Source organism: Prionailurus viverrinus, chromosome F1 (genome assembly GCF_022837055.1).
Source record: "Prionailurus viverrinus isolate Anna chromosome F1, UM_Priviv_1.0, whole genome shotgun sequence".
Taxonomy (NCBI): Eukaryota; Metazoa; Chordata; class Mammalia; order Carnivora; family Felidae; genus Prionailurus; species Prionailurus viverrinus.
Genome location: NC_062577.1, coordinates 23579731 through 23598378, shown reverse-complemented (window position 1 = coordinate 23598378; position 18648 = coordinate 23579731). Strand labels below are relative to the sequence as shown.

General features: G+C 44.6%; 1 protein-coding gene across 1 annotated transcript in view; it reads left to right on the top strand.

Moving 5' to 3' along the window:
- LOC125155043 (uncharacterized) overlaps positions 1-18074 on the top strand; it is a 33322-nt gene extending 15248 nt beyond the window's left edge. Inside the window, exons 3-7 of the mRNA XM_047839851.1 lie at positions 3250-3313; positions 11695-11774; positions 11872-12068; positions 12159-12239; positions 17970-18074. Coding sequence (XP_047695807.1) covers positions 3250-3313; positions 11695-11774; positions 11872-12068; positions 12159-12239; positions 17970-18074 — 527 coding nt within the window. The remainder of the gene's footprint in view (positions 1-3249; positions 3314-11694; positions 11775-11871; positions 12069-12158; positions 12240-17969) is intronic.
- Positions 18075-18648: the final 574 nt, after the last annotated feature.

The window sequence follows — 18648 nt, the reverse complement described above, 5'->3', positions numbered from 1 at the left end:
ATTTCACCACAATATTGGTAGTGTGCCCCGAGGGAGGGTGGGTAACATTTAAGAACTAAACATGGCATCCAGGTGATGCAAGTTATAGGGGATAGTGGTTCCATTTGTGGATACCAAGGGATGGTTGCCTCTCTACGCTGAACTCTGATGAAGTCAGGGGCACCCAGAAATTTCAGTAGGCAAGCCCAAGGGGGTCAGCAGGGTTGAGGTTCTCTCTGGACCACTGATGTTGCAGGAGAGGGAGGCATAGGGTATGGTGACTGGGGAGGGGAAAGTCCCTTCCTTCTAGGCTATAAGAGAGAGGGAGCAGGATTTCTTGTCAGTCTTGTGGGAAGACCTAGATGGCAGCTGTACCAACGTGGGTGGGAGGGTACAGCATGTCCAGTCTTGTGGATATAAACAGAAGCGTTCACTTGAGCCAGCCATGGGGTTTTGTATGCCAGCATCAAAGTTTATCACTCAGGCAAACAAGCCAGAGGAAAAGAGCTGACAAATGGCTAGCGTTTTGTTTTTCCTTCCCCAGGAAGACATTTTGGTCTTAGTTACCCTCTGGGTTTTTCCTCTCTGTCTCTGATCTCTCGCTCTCACGCAATGTTCCCTGCACAGGCGTTACATAACAGCCGGGACTGCAGGGAACACCTATACAAGAGGGCATGACAGTTAGACAATGGGCAGGCAGAGGCTGCCCTGAGAAAACGGAGTCATTCATGAGCTGTGTGAGAGGCGGCTCTGTTCCCAGCTTGGCTCACTGGTAAATGAAGTGTGCTGGAGACAAAGAGGGGAACTTTACACTTGCCCAATTTTCCCACAGTGGCAGGCTCACAGGAAAACAAGGCACTAGTTGGCTTAGAGGAGAAAAGGCAACCATATCCATAGACTTTGCTTTCTCTCTCAGATCACTGTCTTGTGCCAAAACCACAGAATAATCTCCCAGCAAGGGAACAGCAAGGCTAACTTGGGGTGAGCCTAACCGGCAGAAGCCAGAAGGTACATATGGCTCTGCCTTCTACTTCTTTCTGTTTTCCTTACTGCTTGATGGGTTTTCATTTCTGAATCAGCTTATATTTCACCTCTGTACTAGCTTGCCAATCTGAAGAGAAAGAATGTTGTCAGCCAAGATGATTACTCTGAGACAGAAATAACAAGATCTTCTCAAAGTGCAGGGTGTTAAGCAGAATCAGGGTGCATGTTCCTCTATATAGGCGCCAGCTCACCCATTCGTAGGTGCTCTTTAGCTTGAGGACAGAATGGCCATTGCCCCCAGGTCTGCATCTGGAGTCACGCCTGGGAAATATTTACCTGCCGGTCCAGGGCTCTTCACATGGGAATCTGTACTGCAACTGTATGTATATTGCTGCCTTGATTTATACATCATGAATGCTGGCAATTTAACCAAATAGTTATGAGTGCCCTGTATCATTTTATAAAGACTACATTTCGTGCTGAGAAGCTACCTGTATTACAACGAATAATCTTATATATTTTACAACCCCCAAACCCCAACAAAGACCTACTTATCTTGGCTTAGCTCTTATCCAACTTATCTATTTAAAGAAGTAGTGGAGTCCATAGTAGAACAGTTTGACCCATGGCACAATTCCTGCCACCAGAAATTCTGTAATAATCCTCGGATGCAGAGTGGATCTTGCTGTGGGTTAGGTTTTAATACTGTAAGGTATGAAGATCCCTTATTACCTACCGTGGAATGCCATCTTCATACCCAGTAGTAGAGGATTCCAAAGATAAAAAAGAGAAGAGAATCAGGAGGTGTAAATACTTCCTGAAAGATAAAAAGGCATTGATGTGATCTAGTCTGGGATAAGTGTGCCTGTAAAATAGGTCTGGGTGTGTCAGCTCAGCCTGTTATGGGGAGGCTCTATCCTTCTGGGAATCAAGCCTATAATGTGAGCAGGTGTCAGCTGAGGAAAACAGTGGTTAAATTCTCTGGAATCAGACAGATGAGCCTGATTTCAAAACTCGGTACCTAGGTGACCTCGAAGAAGTTACTTTACTTTTGTTTCCTCAACTGAATTAATCACAGAGGGCACCGAAAGACTGAGTGGATATGCTGGGGGAGTTTAAGAAGGCAGGCTATAGGACACTCCCTCTCCGTGGCCATTCTTAGCCACTCTATTGAAGGCAGATAATCAGAGAATAGGTAGCAGCCAATGTTTCTTTGAGCATTTATCCCGTCCCAGGTACCGTGCTAGATTTGAGTTACTATGGTACTCACAACAGAGTGAGGGACAGGAGGGATGAGGTGGGTTTGGTGCTCCCTCTCTGAGAATCAAGCCTGGAAGCCTAGGGGAGCATGCCTAACTGGAACAGCAGTGGCTAGAGAAGACTTTCCAGAGGAGAGGACATCTAAGCTGAATCTTGAGGAAAATGTTAGGCAGGTGAAGAGTAGGGTGCACTCAGGCAGAAGGAGTAGAGCACGCCAGAGCGTGGAAGGCAGGAGAGCCTGTGCGTTTGATGAACTGCAGCCGCTCCCGTGGCTGGGGCATTGGTAGAGGTGGCGAGATGGGATGTGGTGAGTACCAACGGAGATGCAGACAGGGGCCCGATCTGCACAATATTCCTAATTAGCTCCAAGATGTCATTTCTCCCTTAACCATGCCTTCAATAGAGATTTTACTGCCTCAAACATTTACTGATGTTTTAATCCTTCAAACAGAATGGTAATGCAGAGAAAGCTGATGTTTTCACATCAGCAGTTCCTATGAATACCTTTTTCTTTCCAGTTTGAAGAGAATTCTTCGGGTAATTAAGTTTATGGGTCTGTCACTATTTACCTTCTTCCTAGTGACCATTGAAATGGATATTTGTTGAAAAAGCTACTTTTCATCAAATTTATCTAGATTATTCATTGACAAGTCTATTGACCACAGGTACGTTTCAAAAAGGCCTCACCTTTTAAGCTTAGCTGCCATTGTTGAACTATTACTATATGCCTGGCACTGTGCTGACTGCTTTTGAAATGTTTTTATTCAATCCTCACAGCAAATCAATGAGGAAGATGGTGCTATTATTTCTCTTATGGGTGAGAAAAATGAGACTTGATAAAGTAACAGCTTATAAATGGCAGAACTGGGATCCCATCTGTTTGATTCCAAAATTGCTAACCCTCACCAGTTCTCTCCACTACTAGTTAAAAATACTTTTGAGAACAACCTAAAGCAAGGTGGATGCGAGTTGCTTCACATATTCTGGCCATCTTCTTAGGCCAGGAAACAATTTTTTTCTTTGCAGAACGAAGGCAGCAAAGCAGTGAACATCCAGTGAATGTTCCAAGAAGTGATGGGGGAGATCCGAGGTCAGCAAAGAACTTCTTCTCCCCACCATGTGAAAGCCTGAGTCAATATACCTCTCAGGGGGGCGCCTTGGTGGCTCAGTCAATTGAGCACCCTACTCTTGATCTCGGCTCAGATCATGATCTCACAGTTTGTGAAACTGAGCCCCTTGTGGGTCTCTGTGTTGACAGGGCGGACCCTGCTTTGGATCCTCTGTCTCCCTCTCTCTCTCTGCCCTTCCCCTTGCTCAACAGTGTGGCATCCCTCTTTCTCTCTCTCTCAAAATAAATAAATAAACTAAAAAAATAATAAGATACCATTGAGAAATTTTAATGCTAATTTCTGTAAAACCTCCATTCTCTAAAGTATGGACATTAGTTAATAAGTGTGTCGATATTGCTTCATTAATCATAACAAATGTACCATATTCATGTAAGATGTTATCCATAGGGGAAACTGGATGAGATATATGTGAGAACTCTGCACTGTCTCTGTAATATTTCTGCAAATCTAAAACTGTTGTAAAAAATAAAGTTTATTTTTTAAAAAGCAAAAACAGCTTGTCCTACAAAGCCACATACATATTCCAGAAGACTTTTTACTCTTAGAAGCTTTCAGGAGTAAGTGATATATTCTACTTAAGATTATGGCCTGGATTACACTGAGCAGTGATTATTAATGACTAAAGTTTAGTGCAGAAATTCCAAAATTGTACACTGGAGTGTTTGTGTATGTCTAAATCTTGCAATATGTGTACCAGTGATTCCTAATGCTTTAAAAAAAAATTTATAGACAAAGCATGACTGATGAAAAATGTGTGTCACATACTTTTTAACTTTCTTATCTGTTTCTTTGGGAATTGAACTGCATTTTGCTGACTCAGACCCCTCTGTCTATCCTTTAAAAGCTGTTGAATTGCAGTCATACTGCCTGGGGTTAAAGAGGAGGCTTCCAAAGGGCTAACCTCATGAATACAGGTTAGTAGGCTGGCTAGTCTTTTTACTCCACTACTTAGTAGGTTCAAGAAAGTGTTTTCTGGTACTAAACATCCCACTTGGGAGCATGATTGGTGCAAACTCCAAGCTTTCACTGGGCTATCTGCCCTGCCGTAACCAGAAAGCATGTTTTATGGAGAATCCAGTTCCCTTGGTCAAGATTATTCAACTTCACAATACTCATCCCCACTCTCCAGGTGGAGATCAGAAGGATCCGAGGAAGGACGCTTCTTGTCTGAGGTTGTATGGCCAGGGAGGAGGAGGCCAACAACTGGGCAGAGGGAGAAAGATACTTGAAAAGGCTCACTTTCCAAGGCCCCATCCCAACCACACCACTACTCTCTTTTTTTAGATAGCAACGTAACAAGGCACATCAACATGAGTTTAATTATTATCCAGAAAACCAGCAGAGGTAGATGAGCTCCTTCACGGAGGCCACTGGATTCCAGGAGCAGGGATATTTATCCCTCCAGACTGGGAGGGTTTGGCCATATGAAAGGAACCAAGCTTTACTGATTTCAGACACACATGTCACTTCCTAGCCAAAGGTCATCCTGAAGCAGAGTGAGAAGCAAAAAGCTTCCCTGAAGAAAAGGATTAAGACCTCAGGTTGGTTCAATTTGAGGGCAACTTATTACTTTCACAGTGTGGTTACATGCAGTACTTAGTAAAAGTAGTTCTCAGGGTATTTAGTTTTCCTCGCCACTGCTATGGTGCTTGTAGGGTACCCTCATAAGTTCCTTCTCTTACCAGGATTCAGGGACCTATTGACGAGTCCTTCTATGGATTGGGATCTAGAAACCCAATTCCTTCTTTGGTTTGTGCTTTATCAGAATGTCTATGCAAGAAATATGTAGCAAAAATGTGCTCTCCATCTTCCTGGAAGGAGCTATCTATGAACAAAATCTGGCACCAAGGCTATCAAGAGTGAGAAAAAGTCAACAGCCACCCAGACCCCTTGGCTTGTGAAGGGCTCCCTCCAGGATTAACAGGGAAAGAACTGAGGGCCAGGAGAGGGGACTGAGCCCGAGATTCCAATTCAGCCTTTCACTCCTAGGGCAATCTCACCTACCAATGAAGGGTTCTGCATCCTGGAACCACTCCCTCACCCTTTCTGTGATAGAACAAGCAAAAGGTAGACATGGTCAGCCATTCTTCAAAGCCAGAATCAGCCCCTGGGAAGTCTTGTGCTTTCCTAAAATGATGTAGGAAAATTAAGGGAAGCCAGTAGATTCCAGGGACTTACCAAGGTTTAGGCTATGGCTTAAGGTCACACAGCCTCTGTGTGACCAAGCTGTATCTCCAACACAGTTCTATCTGACTCCAAAGTTCAGGCTTCTTCTACTTGTAAATTTGAGCCTGGCTGGGGTGTGGTCAGCTAAGGCTGTGAAGGGGACAAGAAGGGAAGCCCGGTGAATAGATAGAAAGGTATAAACTCCTGAACGTTGTTGACACTACACAGCTGGGACCTCATTTAAGATATAATTATAACTGTGCTAAAAAGTCAGAGTTTACACTTAAAAGCTCTAGTGCCCTTGCCACCGAGTGTTCCTAACCGTCTGGTACAGAAAGAAAAAAGTAGAGCCCTGAGAATTCAGGTTATTTCCCCAAGTCACTGACACATCAAAGGAAAAGATCTTACAAGTCCATTTAGGTGGGTTAGGGCTGAGGGACTTGCCCGAATCCTTAAATAGAAATAAGTATTGGTCATGAGAGCGGTGTGGTCAGGCCCTTTCTGGCCACAGGGTCCCCTCAGGCTTGTTCGGCTCTGGTGTCTAAGTAGCCAAAGTGAATTATTCACTTTGGAGGCTGAAAAACACCCACCTCCCCCAGATTGTCAAATGGAGTTTTCCAATATAAAATGTCTTAGTCACTTGGAATCAGGCCAAAGTAAACTCCTAGTGCTGACCCACCCATACGTCTGAACTGGCTGGAACGGGAGAGAGGGAAATCCCAAAATAAATGCAAAAGCAGCTTGTCAGCTTGCGACTGGGCCTTCCCCTCCCCGGGGCGGGTCTGCTCCAGGTGAGACAGGACCTGAGGAAAGCTGGGGGCAATGTACAGGTCCCGGACAGGCGGTCAGTGGCATCTCTGTTTGGTTCCAGGCCTGAGGGGAGCCGTGGCTTACATAACAGTCTGGCACGGGTTGCAGCCAGGCGGAAGCACGTGGGTTTCCAGCAGTGTATAATCATCTTTGATTTCTCTGTTTGTTCAGCAGCTTTTATGTGGTGGGGGAGGAGGAGCAGGATTCGGACACACTGCAATCTTCTGTTTCCTTCTGCTGAGCAAACAGCCCCAAACAGATCCCCGTGGCCAGGGAATTAGCAATTGCCACACAGGCCTTCCCCAGGAGAGGAGCTGCACTGGAGCCTGGTCCTGGCCTCAGAAGGCCGGACATCCATCTCAGGTCAGGCCCTCACCGGGCGCACATGAGTCCCATGGGCTACCAGGAGGCAGGGGTCCTGGTTGCTGGTAGTGCCTGACATTGTGTGCCTTCTTGGCTGTGCAGGTGACGGTGTCCTGCTCTGATTATGCAGGTCACTGTGTCCCATGTCACGTCTATCCAGAAAGGCAGTTTTTCAGGTCCTATGCCTTGCTAACCAATCTCTCTCTCCCTCCCTCTCTCCCTCCCTCTCTCTCTCTCTCGCGGGCTCTCTCTGTCCCTCTCTCTCTCTTTGCCATCACTACTGTGGATGTACCAGGCTGATCATGCTAGGATCCTGGGCACATGGGAGAAACCGATGTGGACAGTGCCATTTCACTTAATAAAAACACAAATTTCCAGCATCTTTTGGTCCTTATTTGCCTGGAGTTGGGTAGCAACTATCCCCTTTAGAAGGAGCACATACTGTCCACTGGCTGTAGTTCCCACTGGTCCCTATTGTCTTGCATCCAGGGGTCTCTTCATTGACATATTTGACTTTACTGGTTCTTGCAGGCATGTTTTAGGATAAATTCCCTGCTTTATCTGAACTGTAATGGTTTGATATTATACTCATCACTTGCCTCTCTGCTTCTCCCAGGAGACTGTGAGCTTCTGGAGCAGGGGCCCAAATTGATCGTTCATTCATTCCTTCAGCAACTGTCTCTGGAGCGCTCATTTTGGGCAGAGCGCCAAGTGCTAGTCATTTTGTTAGGAATAGAGTATTCACTATGGGTCTCCCCGTGCTTGGGACCTAGCACATGTTCTCCATACACGTTTAGATTAAATTAATGCATGACTAATTTTTCCTTGTGTAGCCTGTTGATCTTGGCAGTGTGATTCTGTTACCAAATAGTGCCTATGCTCTCAACCTTATGAGAAGCTTTTACTGATAGGGAACACCTTGTTTTGCAAGTAATTTGCATGAATTTGTGCAATGTTGCCCTCAGATATTTCCTTTGTATTCAGTTATCTTCTAATCCCCAGCTTGCATCTCTACCTCAATTTTTGCCACTCCCTACCCCATCCAGCCATGCTGAAGTGCTTATAGAATGTCTCTGCGCTCACTTCACTCCTGGGGCCTCCAGACCTTTGCTCCCACTGTCCTCTCAGTCTGGAATGCCCTTTATCATGTCCTTTGCATCCTTAGCACTTCTCCTGGCCAGCTCCCAGTCAACTCTTAAGACAGCTCAGATACCATCTTCCTTTGGATCTCCCTAGGTGGGGATAGGGGACTCTCCTCACTGTTCTCATTCTCTATGTGGATCTTTTATGAGTTGGTCTCCATCACTGTGCTGATAGCCCCCTGAGGACAGGGACTGGCTCTTTTCATCCTGAATTCTCAGTCAAGTACACAATAAGAACTTTATATGTAGAGTCATGCTTATAAAGGAACCCTAGGCTGACTCAGTGCTTGTTTTCATGGCACATCAACGCATACACACCCTCAACTTTGACATTTCCCTGCAAAATTCACATTCCTGGCCAAGGATTCAATAGGATTCTTGCTTTGTACAGAGCCTAGCTCTCTGTTGACATGTCATGTCCTTTCCCCATTGTAATTACTGCCCCTGCTCTGTGTATTTTTGCAAGCTTTCAGTGTTTGAGTACATGAAATTCTTTTGCTCTTCATATGAAAACAATGCCATCTGTTCACTAAATGGGAATTGTGGAAAGCTTCAGAAAAGCAACCAGGTTTTTGCTATAGAACAGCTGCAAAATACCTCAGTGAGATTCTAGGTGGGAGAAAGTTAAGGTCATGACTGGAAAGACTGAGTTCTGAGTTTCATGTGATTTTTTTTTTTTTTTGCCATGTTCTTATCTTTCCTCCAAGATCTGTTTCAACGGGACCTATACCCCAATGAAAATTAACATCCTTCTTAACTCTCAGTCTGGGAGTCCCCAGGGTGAAAATAGTCTCTGGGAACTCCTGGATCAATCCTATGTATTAAACACCCACAAGGCACTTGCGCCTACTGTATACACACCTGCTGGCAGGCACTATAAGACATTCAACAAGGCTTACCTTGTAGGCGAGTTAAAGAAGAGGCACATGTGCAAACCACAGTGGCAAGACGCAAATGAGTGGTGTGATAAGAGTCAAGTCAATCGCTGTGCAAAAGCAGGAGGGGTAGTTCATTCTGGTGTCACTCCCTGTTTTAAGACCATTCACTGGTTCTGCATTGTTCTCAGCATGAAGGTCATCCAGATGCCTTTCTAAGGCAGGCAAGACTTTCTGTGATCCAGGTCCTGGCTATCCCCTCAGCCCTCTTCTTCTCCTTGGTGCTTCCCCTGATCCACATTCACACTCAGTGCTCCAACTTCTGGGACTCTTGTCCCCAAATGAAGCATGATTTTTTGTCTCTCTTGGCATCAGCAGTCTTCTTTGCCTACAATGTCCTCTGCTTTTGCCACCCCAATGATTAGAGTCAACTGAAGTGCCCAGTCCTGGAAAGACCTCTCAGGCTGCAGTACCTACGTTTCCTCTCTGCAGGCCTGGAGCATTCTACACACACCTCCCTTTTCTCCGTCAGAGCTCTTTCTACCAGACTGTGAGCTTCCTGGGGACAAGGCCCGATTCCCATCTCTATAGCCTCAGAGGAACAAGAAGGTAGAAGAAACCTAATAGATATGGATTGAGTATCTGTCAAACATTCGTCTTGTTGTATGCATATTGTGACAATCAGAGAAATCTGTATGTGGGAAAATCCTGAGAAATGAGTTTTATTATAATTGATGGAGAAAGGGAAAGGATATTTCAAATTGATAGAACAACTTATCTAGATATATTTCAAAGGGCTCAGTAAATACTTATTGTTGGCTTGGCAGAATCTTACAAAGTTACCCTTACCCTCTGATGCAACCATTTTACTCCTGAGTATTTATTTACCCAAGAGAAATAAAAACACATGTCCACAAAAAACTTGTACAAGAATGTTTTTGGAAGCTTTATTCATAGCAGCTCCAAACTGAAAACAACCAAATATCCATCAGTAAGAGAATGGATAAACAAATTATGGAATACTTATGGCATACTACACAGCAATAAAAAGGGGAAAAACTAATAATACATGGTAAAACCTGGATTAATCTCCTGAACATGTTTAGTTTGAAAGCCTGGTAGATACAAAAGAGTGCATACTAAGTGACTGCATGTATAATGAAGTTCAAGAACAGACTGTTCAGTGTAAGGAAACTTTAACTCAGCTAAAACAAAAACAGAACAAAACAAAAACATTTCTTGAGTACCAACCATGTCCCTGGCGCTCTTTTGGTTCTGTTTGTGTTCCCAGTATGGCAGGGGATACATTAGAGCACAAAACAAACACAAATCCCAGCCCTGTGATGTTTACAACCTCCAGCCTGACTTAAGGTGTTCAAGGCAAAACGACAAGCTTTTGCATTGAAGCTGTTGGCCTCCCTCAAGGGCTTGTCAATGCCAGGGCTGATGAGTGCTCAAAACTCTTAACCACGTGATTTGGGTTGCACTGGCATTTTGTTAGCAGTACTTTGAAACGTTCTAATGATGTTTGCCTTACCTAGTGATAAGCAGGTATGTGCAGAGGGGAGGGAGCATAAGGCTTGTTTTATCTCCGAGCACAGACATTAAGGACTGTGGGAAAGAGTGCTGTGGAAGGAGGTCCCCTTCTGGGGGCAGTCTCTGTGCTGGGAATACAGTGCAGACTCGGTACCAGAGGAGGCCGAGGGGAGGAGGGCCAGTGTCCAGACATGCAGGTAGAAGAGATGGACGGGTTGGCTGCCTGTTTGGTTCGTTCTTACCAGCAGCTGAAATCAGGAATTGAAAACAGAGCCATGTAGCAAAGTGCTTTGTGGCAAAGCAAAACAAACAAACAAACAAACAAACAAGCAAACAAACAAACAAAAACCCACATTGTAGTAGAAAGCCAAAAATGCTCCGAAGTAGAATGAAGAAACAAATGTGCAAGTGGCCATTTTTCATAAATGAATCCATTTAGATTGGGATGAAAAAAATCGATAAGCTTGTTTTTGATTTTGGTTTGATTTGGGGCAGATGCTTAGCACAAGAAATTTGGGGATATTTTAAAAATGAGCCAATCGATGACTTATATTATTAGTAGTAAAGTACCATTGCAAAACATGCTGAAGGATGATGCTTTCCAGTTTTGGGGGGGAAGGTGCATCACTTAAGGAAGCTATCATGTTCATAATTTTGACAACTGATGAATGGTGCAGAGGCCGGCAGTGCTGACCTAGTCTCAAGCAACAAAGGGAATGTGCCCCTGCTGACTCATACCCAGGCCAGTCCCCACCTGTCTTCCAGACACTGCTCAAATGTCTCCCAGGTCTTCACCAGCTTTCCTCCCTCTGTTTATTAATGTCCCAGTGGGGCCTGTCCTGATGAATGGGGGAGTAGAATGGAGGACACAGTTCATGGAACTCAGGACAAATCATATGCAATTCCCAACCTCTTTATAACTTTTATTCTCTAGCAAAGGTCAACAGACTGGAAAACTAAATGCAGGAAGGGCACCATAGGGAGTTAAAGGAACATGACGGTGCCAGTTATGTGCTGTGTAACTTGTTGGCTTTCTCATTGTTGGCATTTCCCACAGTTCCCACTTCCTACTCATACCTTAAAGGAACTGTTGGAAAGATCCAAAAGAACAATTGGAAAGATAGTCCAGGAGAAGAGAGTAGATTGAACTTTTTCTCTAAGTTCTTCCCCTCAAGAACCGTTGAGTAAGGCCCCTTCAGCTCACCTTTGTAGCCCTCAGCAACACTCTGTGGGGAGGGAATGCAGGCTTGTATGACTTGTTTTCCCATTTAAAAAGAGCCAGATATTCCTCTCAATCCTTCAGTCTTACAAACTATGGCAAAAGGAGAATAATAGAAGTAGAAATGAGCCTGTTTTGCCATTGATGAGCCATGAAACTTAGGGAATATCACCTCTCTTTTGTAAACTGAAGCAATCTCTGTCTTCCAAACCCCTCTATTCCCTCTGCAGCCCTGCAGGAAATGGAGGCCACATGCTGGCTGGTGCGGCTGCACAACACCTTCGTGGCTTGAGGAATCAGTGTACTCCAGGTACATAAATGTGGTATTACAAGAAGTTCTGGGGCTCATAGGACACCAACGTACTTGCAGCTTCATTGAATGGCTTTCTCTCTTTTCTTTTCTCCAGTGGATGTGAATGTTCTGGCCTCCAACAACAAACAGCATGGTGAAGAGGGCAATAAACCCAAGGAAAGAAAAGAAAGAGGTCAGCAATCAAGGAAGGAGGAGCCAGTGAGCCACAAGGGACGTGTGAAACCTGGAGAGCAGAACATAAAACCACGTATGAGAAGTCAACTTTGTAAACCAAAGGGCACAATATACCTGGTTAGCTTATATTAATTATTATGCACTTCCTTGTGATGAGAGCCTCAACTCAGGTCTTTTAAAGAAAGTCTGGTAATTGTGGGTCTTTAGGATACACCTGTCACAAAACTGGTCTTCAAACTGAGAGCTATTCATAGTCCCAAAGTTGACGCCCTTCCCAATCCTAACCACGTAAGTTAGCTTGACATCTTTCTAGAAAGTGATTTCCTGGAAAAAGTACAAAAGTTGACCAGAAGTCCAGGGTTTGAGTCTTAACTCTGTTAGTCACAGGCAAATTATTTACATGCAGAGACTCAGTTTCCTCATTTGTAAGTTGGGAGGATTAACACCACCCTGCCTGCCTCCTTGAGTGACTGTGCACTGAGAATCCACTGAAGGAAGGTGAAGGTTGTGCCACTGAAACCAAGGTTGGCATTTCCCCATGCATTGTCTGCAGTGTTATGCCCAGGGTAGGCGTGCTTACAGGTTAAGTAACAACAGAGTGATTATAACAAATGTGGTGCTGCTCTCTACACCTGTCATCAAGAGATCAGGTTGCAAAACATAGATCTTGTTTCAGTATTTGTTTCTCTAGGTTTCTCAAGGAACCAGATCCATGGTTTCCTTTCCCTGCATTAACCCAGACACCCGCCCACTAGGCTTGGGCCTCATACCTAGCATATACAGCCTTCGGAGGAAGGTTTGACAGCCACTGCCAGGGCCATTATGGCCACCCTTTTTCTGCTGCATATCATGAATACGGCAATCATAGGGTCTTCTTGTACTTGATGTGCAGTTTTCCCAGCACCTTACACTTGGGAGTACGTGCACCAGAAAGAAAGGGCTGTTTGGGGTCTTGAGTGCTTATTAGTGTAGTAATTGGAACACTCATGGTTCGTCCTGCCAAGTGTCCAAAGACACGACATTAAAAATTTTCCATTTGGCATTGGTGGCTCAGGAGGTGAGTCCTGCTGGCACATGGGCCTGGAGCGGAAGAGCTGGAGGTCACTCCGACCCCTGCTCCTAGGGCCATCACCTCCCTGTCCATGATCATCAGACTTGCATTTCCATGTGAATGAGCCAAGGGAAGAGAGTGTTTCTGAGTTTTATGGGTCTTTCATTCTTTTCTTTTCTTTAAAAAGTTGGACCAGAAACCCCAGTCCTTTCAGCCTTCTTCCTCTCCCTGGAGTCCTGCTGGTGCGCGTTACCACTAATGGGGCTTTGGGCCTTGCCAACTCAAAATGAAGGTCCATGCTGCATCTGTGGCCTAATGAGGAACCCTGAATGGAAATGAGAATCAAATATGCATTGAAAATACTCAGTTCTCAGCCAGGTTGTCCCTCCCTCGCCCCTGGCCATCTCAGGGTCCTGAGCCCAGTGCCAGCAGAAGGTGACCTGCCAAAGTGATAGCCTGTATAGCCTGAGGAAGGGCACTCGAGTGGGATCTGAAAGCACCCTCTGAACTCATTCTCTGTCTGCTCAGCAGCTGCTGGAGCCGGGGGTGAAGTGCAGGGGCAGCTGGAAATGGGAGCGGGGCTCAGGTGACCGAGCAGAATGAAAACCTGGGGGGTAGGGAGCAGGAAACCAGACGGGGGGGGGGGGCAGCCTGAAAACCCAATATTAGGAATTTCACTCTGCTTTGAGTATTGATTGGGAAATCTTACCGGCATTTTTAGTAGAAAAAGAACAGGGAAAGGGGCATAGCAGAGAAAACATGGCCCTAGGCCTAACCCTGAGACAGATTAGTTAGCTGCAGGAACTTGAGGGAGTTCTATCTCAGCTCCCCAGTGTGTGGAATGGCGATGGCAATCCCTGCTTGATCTGCTGCCCGAGCGCATCGTAAGGACTCTGTGACATACTATCCATGGGAGGGCTCTGTCAACTGGGGGTCGGTAAATGTGAGGTATTGTTAGATTATTAAAGATCTTTTTAGGCAAGTGAATTTATTAGAATCTGGAGGTAATGAAGCTTGGTAAGCTGCTAGGGAATTGGCTAGGTAGGCATGAAAGTGGGGAACCCCCCTGAAATTGTCAGGGTTCAACTAATAAAATCAACACTCAATATTAAAAGACAAGTTGTTCAGGTCAAACTGAATGGAGCAACTTAACAGTAGCCAAGGTGATATCCATGTTGTTAAAGAGCATGCCGTCAAAGGCCCATCGCCAGCATGAAAGCCTGTGGAGTGGAGCCTGGACCGTGTGTATGCGGAGCAGTCCAGGGGAAATGGCGGTGACACATTGCTATGTGGAGATGGGCAACCGGGGCTTCATTCCCTTTAGACCATACACTTAGTTCCCTTCCTCAACTTCATGTTCACCAAGCCTCCTGATCACGTCCTGGACTGCATGGAGATTTCTCCCCAGCAATAAACGTGCAATCAGAGAACTTTGCGATTTTCTGTAAGAGCCAGTACATTTTTTTTAACCATAATTCTGTATACATCAGCCCCCTATGAATTTGATTTGCATAAATCATTTCCTTCTGGGTCCAATCTGCGGCACTGACATGATTGGGTTTTAGGCCTGCAAGGCTAAAGAGGAACTAAAGCTGAATGTGGGAAGATGCCCGAGGGTCTGCTAAGTTGGACAATTTCTGGATATATAAGTGGCATCTCCTAGACCATATGCCACTTCCCCCTAAAAGACAGCAGCTTTGCTCATCTGCAAGGCTGATCTGGACCAAGGTTAGGTCTGGAGGAATAGAAAAGGAGAAAGAGGTTTCAGAAAGTTCTCGTTGATAACATAGATTTGAGTGGAGCTAAACAAGCAAAAGAAGTCAGGCCCCACTGAAGCTTCCAAGGTTTAGAAACAGGGAACTGGGATAGGGGTAAAGAGGAGAGTGTTCCCGACAATACCATGAGGAGTGTCAGGTTGGTATCAGGTTGGCCAAAATCACATGGTCGTTACTTTCCCTCCCTCCCTGACTCGTGGAACTGTCACTAATCAGTATCAGCCTTCCTTCCTTCTGAGAACTGTCAAAACCTTAGAATCCTTCCCAACCTAAAACATTCCATAAACCACTCTAATAGGTCAGAGCTATAAATCGTGAGATGTTATCTTGGAGCAGATAGTCAAAGTAGTTACTCACCCAATATTAATTGGTTAATTGCTGATAATAATCTTAGGAAAAATTAGTTCAGACAAATTCTTGGCTCCAGAAAAAACTATAAATAAGAAAGAGCAGCTGACCATCTCTGATATTTAATCCCCAATAAAGACCATGATAAAATACAGAAAGCTATGATATTCCCCAGGTATGCTGTGTCTGACCATATTTCCTGTCATATTAGTAGAGGAGGAGAAAACATTTTGATGTAAGCAGAAGCTAGCAGTAAGCCCAAAATATATACAAACCTTTCTCATTTAAGATCCAGTTGTCTTCCTAAATTTAGCAACTCAGGAACTATTATATGCTTCTCTGATAAAGATAACCCCTCCCACTGCTTCCATACACAGATCTCTGTCATTGTCTACCTAATCCAAACTAGACAGGAAGCCTTGAGTGTCTGCCCTAGACTCCTGCTGAGAAATTGACCCCAGGCTTTTCTTTCTGCCTGAATGGCTATGGTTTGTATCATTTGCTTATGAGAGATAGCAACCCTGTCTTAGCTGATTACAACAGGAATGGAGCCCCAGTCAAAGGCAATCAAGAGTGGGATGACTGCAATGCAGAACAGTCCCGTGCATAGTGCCTTGGGAAGAAACTCTATCCAGCAGGCATCCACCATTTTGGTCAGAGAAAATGCAATCGCATCCTCTCTCGAAGAGCGTGGGAAGTGCTCACAGAGAAAGCAGGTCGCAGGAGCCACTGCAATAACTTGAATCCTATTCAATGGCTCTACTGGTCCCCTGAGTCCAATCTATATCTATCGTGCATCCCATTATGATGGCACTGAATCAGTATGTGAGACCCAAAATGATTGGAACTACAGAGCACCTGTCCCACCCCCTTATTTCCCTGTGAATTCCAGCAGAAAACTTCCATCACTTAAGATAATCTAGCTCTCTATTTCTCGTAATCTGAAAGAGCTGAACTAATATGCCATGTTGTGACATTCAGATCTTAAAAGATTTCAGAAGTATTTTGAGAGGTCATCTGAAAATCAGAAATTATTCTGATAATTTCACCCTACAAAATGCATCCAATATTTTAAGCCTCATCTAAAGCAAATAAATATTTGAAAAATCAAGTATATCATGAGAGACCTATACGTACTGATAGGCATTTATTTATCACAATATTCCATAAGTACATCTGTTTGGTATTTCACCACTTGGAGGAAAGAACAAAGACTTCTTAGGGAAACATGAGCAGGTGGCATGTGTTCAATATTTCCTTTGAAATGTCTATCCTATCTGTCATGCCCTTTCCATTTGTACTGGTATACCCTGGTTTCAGGACTTGACATGTCATGCTATATCTTGCCATACTGATGAAATGCCTAGTTCCTCTGATTCTAGTCTATGTGTCCTCCAATTTGTCCTGCATGCCAGTCATCCCTTGGAACTACGTTCATGTCACTTCTTGGCTCAAAATCTTTCTGTGCCTCCCTGTTGCCCATGGTGACTCATTTATAACCTTCTTTTTGGGGCTATATCATCAAGTCTTGTTCCTTGCCATTTTATACCCTCTCCCATCCCCAGCCAGCCAGTGATTCATGAAGATGCCTTACTCACTCCTTCATTTCTGCCCTCAGTCTTCATGTCACCTTCCCTTGGCACAGCATCCCCCATTCGTAAATCTATCCCATTCTATCCAAAGACTAACACGTGTCTTTTCTTCCACATGAGATCTTCTCTCATCACCTCCAACCCTCACTGAGCTCCTCCTTCAGGAACATCACAAAACTTACCTTTTTTGCTCATAGATTTGCTCTGCCTCATAGGATCACTCCTTTTCTGTGTGGGCCAGTTTTAGCTCCTGGAATAGGTGGTAAGCTCCTTGACTTTGAGCATGAGAAAACTATTTTCTTGTTGACATTGAATAAATAAATATCCTGAATGTTACCCATCACTCTCCAAGGCAGCTTTAGGAAATAAGATTGCATTAGGAATGGCATTTTACTAAAAAAGAAAGTGGAAAATTTGTTTTATTCTCTTATGGCCAGTGTTCAGCCTGAATAATAAAAACTACTGAGACAATCTTAACTCCAGAAGGGCTACTACAATTGCTGCTATTAGCTATAAATAGAATCTCTAACAAAAGCATGCATGGGACACTGTGCTATTAGGAAACAAGAATTCCCAGAGACCAGACATTTGGAATCAGACTGTGTGCTAGAAAAAGCACTGGACTGGGATCAGGCAGTCTGAGCAACCCTGGATTTGCCACTCAATAGCTGTATTGCTTTGGTGACATCCCTTAACTAAGCATCACTTACCCCAACTGGAAATAGAGCATGTCAGAGCAGGGACCTCTGAGGTTTGCTCAAACACTAAAATCCTGGTGTTTGTTGCCATGCCTGGGCATGATTTCACACGAAGAAGGAAACACGGGGTTATTTTAGAAAGTGATTTGAACTATGCAGTCTAATTTAGAGTACTGCCAACCTTCTGTCCTCAGCTCTTGGTCTCCTATCTGGCTAGGAAAGTAGCTTCCCGGGTAACCCAGGGGGAGGCCTGAGTTTAGCCCCACCCTTGACCTTGCCATAATGTTTCCAAACTACTAACTAGTGTCTGTAAAACTTGCCAGTTGGCTTGTAAGATGTTCTTACCAATGTGCTTATTTCCTTTCATTTAGTTAACCTTGAAGTTGGACCCAAATTTGTTTTGCTACTTTCATTCCTAGCTGACCATTGAGCAAGTTAAGATTCTTGGAGGCTTCTATTTAACAGAACCTGGATTTTTCTGTCCTAGGCGCTGCCTCCTGCCTCCACAGTGAGCTCCTGCCAGTTTGGGCCATAGTCTCTCTTCTTTCCTCTAGCTAACATTGCAGAACATCTCCGTCAACTATAATGCCATAGCCACAGCGTTTAAACGGAGTTTAAATTCCACGAGGAGATGGTCAGAAAATGGAGCAGCTGAATGACTGAACTCTAATTCAGTGGTTTTATGAAACTTGGGACATCGTTTAGCGGCCCCTACGGTCATTCTGGCTCACAGTGTCTTGAACGACATGCCTGCCTCTCAAGGTTATAAATGCTGCTTTGAAAGCCACCACCAGGCCAGCTATATGGGTGAGCCTGTAGACTCAGGTCATCTACCTGACATGCCTCAAGGGAACACTCGGCATGAAGACGCCTCTTAATTTCAGGCATATCCAGTCCACTGCTGACACGAATTCAGTGACCCAAAGTTATTAAATCCCAGTCTGGGGTGTGAATGCTTGCTCTTGGGAAGTGCTGCTGTGGGCCAGGGGTTCCTGCAATAGCCAACTTGGGGATAGTAAAAACAGGCTTGGACAAAGACCTAGAAGAACACTTAGACCTCAGGAAGGCCCTGTCAATGAATGAATGACCCTTGCATGATTTCTGTGATATAAGATACCTTCTTCATTAACTAACGGATTCCCTTTACTGAAATAAAACTACTCAAAAGAAATAAGTGAAAGTAGACTTTCACAAGCAGTATGAGTCTCTTGACAGATAATGCTGATTAACAGG